Source organism: Oncorhynchus tshawytscha, linkage group LG02 (assembly GCF_018296145.1).
Source record: "Oncorhynchus tshawytscha isolate Ot180627B linkage group LG02, Otsh_v2.0, whole genome shotgun sequence".
NCBI lineage: Eukaryota > Metazoa > Chordata > Actinopteri > Salmoniformes > Salmonidae > Oncorhynchus > Oncorhynchus tshawytscha.
Window position 1 is genome coordinate 71,644,516 of NC_056430.1, and position 6,000 is coordinate 71,650,515.

Consider the following 6,000-nt stretch of genomic DNA (forward strand, 5'->3'; position numbering starts at 1 on the left):
TCCACAGTAAAACTAATCCTATATCGACATAACCTGGAAAGCCGCACAGCAATGAAGAAGCCACTACTCCAAAACCGTTATAAAAAAAACTGACTACAGTTTGCAACTGCACATGGGGACAAAGATCGTACTTTTTGGAGAAATGTCCTCTGGTCTGATGAAACAAAAATAGAACTGTTGGACATAATGACCAACCATCGTTATGTTTTGAGGAAAAAGGGGGAGGCTTGCAAGCCGAAGAACCCATCCCAACAATCAAGCACGGGTGTGGTAGCATCATGTTGTGGGGGTGCTTTGCTGCAGGAGGGACTGGTACACTTCACAAAATAGATCATGAGGATAGAAAATTATGTGGATATATTGAAGCAACATCTCAAGACATCAGTCAGGAAGTTGAAGCTTGGTCGCAAATGGGTCTTCCAAATGGACAATGACCCAAAGCATACTTCCAAAGTTGTGGCAAAATAGCTTAAGGACAACAATGTCAAGGTATTGGAGTGGCCATCACAAAGCCCTGAACTCAATCCTATAGAACATTTGAGGGCAGAACTGAAAAAACGTGTGCGAGCAAGGAGGCCTACAAACCTGACTCAGTTACACCAGCTCTGTCAGGAGGAATAGGACAAAATTCACCCAAATTATTGTGGGAAGCTTGTGGAAGGCTACCTGAAACGTTTGATCCAAGTTAAACAATTTAAATGCAATGCTACCAAATACTAATTGAGTGTATGTAAACTTCTGACCCACTGGGAATATGATGAAAGAAATAAAAGCTGAATTAAATCACTCTCTACCTCTACTATTATTCTGACATTTCACATTCTTAAAATAAAGTGGTGATCCTAACTGACCAAAGGATTAAATGTCAGCAATTGTGAAAAACTGAGTTTCAATGTTTTTGGCTAAGGTGTATGTAAAACTTCCAACTTCAACTGTACATACATGCGTGTCTCTGTTTGTGTCGTCATAAGTCATCGCGGACTGCTAATAGTACGCTGGGTGGACGGGTAAGGTTTAAACAAAGTGTTCCCGGTATAGGACTCGTAATACGTTTGAGTAGTTTTGTCCATCTTGGGGTGTGTGCCAGCCGGCCCGCTCGGTGCATTACATGAGGGGAGGAGGGGCTATTTTTAAGGCAGAGGGCACAAAAAGAGCAGAGTTACAGCATGTTAACCTTTAGGGTCAGGTCTGATACGTAAACCCACCCCATCTAAAAAAAACTCAGCTGAACTCATGCTGGGGAAAATAACTCCCTGCCTGAGAACCAGTGGCCTAGCCCCAGTGAGAAATTACTCCTCAGTGGGCCGTTCCTGGGCCGGTAGAAGCCGAAAACAGCTGGGGTACAGGTGACGAAACACACATACACACAATGCCTAGTGAAGTTTAAAGGGTCATTACACTTCCAAATTAAAGTTTGTCAGATTTTTTCAGACATCTACAGTAGTCTCATGTCAAGACAAAAGCACGTCCCTCGACATTGGGGCAGAAAACAGTTCAGTGGGCTGTTCATGGGCCTTGGCTGGGGCGGCAGGAGCGGAAACAGTTCAGTGGGCTGTTCATGGGCCTTGGCTGGGGCGGCAGGAGCGGAAACAGTTCAGTGGGCTGTTCATGGGCCTTGGCTGGGGCGGCAGGAGCGGAAACAGTTCAGTGGGCTGTTCATGGGCCTTGGCTGGGGCGGCAGGGCGAAACAGTTCAGTGGGCTGTTCATGGGCCTTGGCTGGGGCGGCAGGAGCGGAAACAGTTCAGTGGGCTGTTCATGGGCCTTGGCTGGGGCGGCAGGAGCGGAAACAGTTCAGTGGGCTGTTCATGGGCCTTGGCTGGGGCGGCAGGAGCGGAAACAGTTCAGTGGGCTGTTCATGGGCCGGCAGGGGCAGAAAGCACATAAGTGGGCTGTGGCTTGGATGCCAGAGGCACCCTCGCATACAGAGCAGGATCGGTACTGTCGAAGAATAATATGTCAAAAACATGATATCACACTGTTCCTTTAAACCCTCTTTGTTGCACCAACAACAACGCAGCTACTTTGTATTCTCTCTTTGCTACTTTACATTCTGTCGTAGACATTGCACGTGGAATGGAGGTCAATACGTCTCTCTGTGCTAACTGATGTGTACTATACACTGCATCTGAAGTGGCTAGGGCAGATCTCAGGCACTAGGTCAGTACAGAACATACTATAAGGACACTTCTATCCCTATAGTCAATACAGGGGTCTCTGGGGAGTAAAATGAACCACCGGAACACTTTTCTCTGCAGCGCTGAACGGCATAGATTAGCTAGACCCCCCTGCCAGCACCCGTCAGTTGTCAATCCTTCTTTCACTCTGATCTAATGTACTGGAACAGCTGTGTAAGAGGCTTAACCATTCATCTGGACTGACAAGCCATTGTTCATTGTGATTTATGACACATAATGTGTGAAAGAGGATAGTTTGTTGAAAGGTATGGTGATGGCGTAACAATGCCAATATCGATATGTCCTAGTTAGAGCTATGTTAGATATTTATCTTTCGGGGAATAACAAAGGCACGGGGGGGGTTGCAGTGGAAAGGTGATTAGTCATTCAAACAATTAAACCTAACAGATAGGTCATTACAGTATGTAGTACATTACTTAGTATCAATGATGTTACAAAATGATCTAGATAAGGAAGGTAGGTTCCAGCTCTGTCAGTGATGACCACAATACCTTAGTATAGCAGGATAACACACTATCCCCATCACCTAGACCAGACAGAGGGTAGAATTACACCAACTTTCCCACCAATATCTCTTTGACAACTTGCTTATTCTAGGATGCCAACTCGGAGAGGTTTCAGCATTGAGCTGGTACCTATATGGTTTGGCTGCTAGTGCTAGCGTTGAAGTAAATGACAACATCTTGGTTACAATTGGACAAAAAAACATATATTTTTGATGGGAGTCCTTTTTTGGAAAAGTGCACTGACTATTACATTGTATAAAGTAGCCAGGTTCACTTTACTAATACAATTTACAAATCCATTTACATCACTTAAATCATTATATTTTTTAGAAAACCATCTTTGAGAAACTGAATTAATGATTACTTTATAGGCGCTGAGACACAAATATGGCGGCTGTGCAGCCAAGTTGTATTGCACCCTTCAAAAGCTTGTATCCGGGTATCTGAAACAAAAGAAAGACAACCTTTATCAGAAGAGCATATGATGTTTGACAGTAAGCAGTGAAGGAATGTAACACCACAGTGTTCCCAAGCCGCATGCAATCTTTCCCACCATGACCCAGTTTTGGAGGAATCAAAGCATTTGAGTGGGAGATAATGAGACGGAATCCCTTCCTTGTTTTCATGGAATAAATTTAAAGGAAAACCCATAATGATCCAGGGACAATAAACCACAACATAAAAAGACTGGGAAACACTGAGACATCACTATGCAACAACAACAACAACAACATACCACAATAACATCAATATTGACCGATCATGATATATTGCTTGCTTGATTATTATTAGAACTGAACTTGATTAAGATTCAGTCCACCAGCCATAGCTGTTGTCAATAACAGCATAACAACAGAAGCTTAACCAAAGGATTAAAATAAAGTAAAACCTAAAGATCAAAGTGGGAAAGAGGGCTTACAGATTCAGCATCGTGCTCCAGTCCTGTATCATGATGTTCCATCTCATCATCTCGGAATTCCTTTATTAACTGTACGGAAAATAAATGGCCACATTCACTTCTCAGAAATCAAGACAACAAACACTCAAGACAAAGTACAGTATGCATTATTAAATTATAGGGGTAGGGTTTTACCTGACCAGGAAAGTACGAGGGTCCTCACTAGCTACTATAGCCACAAAGTCATAAATCCATCCCATTTCTACAATTTCTCTTCTTAAAATCTGATTTTAAAACTTACCCTAACCACACTGCTAACCTTATGCCTATCCTTAAATGAAAGACCAAAAAGCCTACATTTTAATTTTTTTTTGTGGCTGTGGAAACTGACTTTGTGGCTAAAGAAAGCTACTGTAAGAGCTACAAGTAAGAGCCCTAGCTGGGGGACAGAGTTTTTCTTGATAGAGCCCAGCCCTGGTCAGGAAAAACTCCAGGGCCCATGGTACGAGGGATGGTTCATTATCTTACTTTTAACAGCTCTACGTATCTGTCTGGGTCCTCCTCCATGAGGGCTCTGATCTGGCTGTTGTAGTGCTCTGAGATGCTCTCCTCCACAGCCACAGTACAGGCCATGGCCCCTTCTTTACCCAGTAGAGCGGTGCCCGCTCCTGCGGGGACACACAACAGAATATGGTCTATCCCCCGAGTGCCATATGTATCATACTGTTGTATTGGATTGTCTCATTGCAACAGAACTCACAGACACAGTATACATTACAATGGCACGTGTTAAGTGCTTACCTACAGACCCATTTTAAGTCATTAAATCTAGGCTACTTATTTTAGAATGTAAAAAATACATCCATTCCCTTTGTTTATTTGTCAGGCATATGTGACAACTGTTGACTGTATAGAGTGAAGCCTTGTTCCTTACCAAGTAAAAAACCTGCAACGTTCCAGAGGGGCAACAGCAACGTTGGGCGAACTCTGTTCTCTGCAAGGATCTCATTGAATTTGGCAAGATGCTTCTTCTCTTGATCCCACATTTCCTTGAAGCATAGTGAAAATGAATATATAATTGAGGATGCTGGAATGTCAACATTTTGTTTTTGTGGGTCACCAAGCACTGACAACATGATTACATCCATTCACTTTAATTGTTGTCATAAAGTTAACTTTGGGGATACTGGAATGGTAGCCAATCATCTAAAAACCAAAACAAGTAGTTAGGCTATTGTCTTCTGCAAGAATGTAAGAAAAGTAGCTACATCTGTGCATGTGTAATGCAGAATACCTATACCTGAATAAGCGGTCCTGTCTGTGACCTTCCCAACACTGCCATCTGGCCGGCGTAGATGCGGTTGGCACCGTATTCCCCTGCGTGGTCCACCCGCAACATACTGTGCAGCAGAGCCTTCTCTGCTTCGTCGCGCGGGGGCGGTATCACACTGTATGCCCGAGAACTGAGCTGTACTGGTAGTGCTACAAACAGGACGAAAGGGTTTGTTAAAACATGTAGCTATTTTACTTTGCAGTCGAACGTGTCACCTGCATTACAGTTTTTCTTCTTCTGCAGAACAACATAACTGTTAGCTATAACGACTGAAGTGTCTCACCCCTTACAAAAGCACCATGTAAACAAAAGGTGAAATTGCCAGCTAAGTTAGTTAACGTTACGTTAGCTAATAACTAGCTCTAGCTGCAAAGCTCACTTGAGCTGCTATGAGGATGCAAGCGAGACAGAAACTGACCACTGACAAATTGTATATGACTAGCTAAGCCATTCGTAGGTCAGCATTCATGTATGAACACGGAACATACTTGTTTTTAGCATTGTAGCTAGCTAAACAGCATTGAGTGCCTACCTCTGTGCTTCAAACAACATTGTCCTATCCTCAAAGGACTGAAAACATGCGTCCAGTCATGCAATGCAATGTGTGCAAAAACGGCTCGTTGCATTGTTATGTGGCTCTATTATTCTGTAATTAATATTTGTTACATATGCAGGTTGTCATTGAAATGTGCCTGCTTGTGGAGATGGTGCGGTCAAATGACGTAACTTCTTCCATGGTTTTAATAGCGGCTCGCAAATAAAGGTTGAAGGTGCATGCCGCCACCTACTGTCCAGGAATGTGTGGTCAATCACGGTTTACATTAACTCTACATTGTTATATACAGTGCATTCGAAAAGTATTCAGACCACTTGACTTGTTCTTCATTTTGTTACGTTACAGCCTTATTCTAAACTGGATTAAATACATGTTTGTCCTCATCAATCTACACATAATACCCCATAATGACAAAGTAAAAACAGGTTTTTAGGAATGTTTGCAAATTTATAAAAAAATATATATAAATATCTTATTTACGTAAGTATTCAGATCCTTTGCAATGAGACTC

General features: G+C 42.8%; 1 protein-coding gene across 4 annotated transcripts; it reads right to left on the bottom strand.

Annotated features, from left to right (window-relative positions):
* Positions 1-1,365: 1,365 nt before the first annotated feature.
* On the bottom strand, positions 1,366-5,666 carry coq7 (coenzyme Q7 homolog, ubiquinone (yeast)). Of its 4 annotated transcripts, XM_024440234.2 has the most exons (8): positions 5,466-5,666; positions 4,901-5,082; positions 4,535-4,649; positions 4,129-4,268; positions 3,622-3,690; positions 3,067-3,145; positions 2,688-2,722; positions 1,366-1,939 (listed from the first exon to the last, which is right to left on the bottom strand). In XM_024440234.2, exons 1-6 carry the CDS (start codon positions 5,557-5,559, stop codon positions 3,068-3,070), a joined length of 678 nt encoding a protein of 225 aa, XP_024296002.1. In that variant the 5' UTR covers positions 5,560-5,666; the 3' UTR covers positions 1,366-1,939; positions 2,688-2,722; position 3,067. The 4 variants fall into 4 exon arrangements, with proteins under 4 accessions (XP_024296002.1, XP_042159881.1, XP_024295992.1 ...); XM_042303947.1 differs by lacking the exon at positions 2,688-2,722; XM_024440224.2 differs by having other exon boundaries at positions 1,366-2,722.
* Between the last annotated feature and the right edge of the window lie 334 nt (positions 5,667-6,000).

What these genes read in the sequence shown, in the direction of transcription:
- coq7 (XM_042303947.1), bottom strand. Translation starts at nt 5,559, where the DNA reads ATGCAACGAGCCGTTTTTGCACACATTGCATTGCATGACTGGACGCAT. An exon ending in AGACAGGACCGCTTATTCAG is followed by an intron (nt 4,650 to 4,900) that starts GTATAGGTATTC and finishes CTATGCTTCAAG; the next exon opens with GAAATGTGGGATCAAGAGAA. An exon ending in TGGAGCACGATGCTGAATCT is followed by an intron (nt 3,146 to 3,621) that starts GTAAGCCCTCTT and finishes CTTTTGTTTCAG; the next exon opens with ATACCCGGATACAAGCTTTT.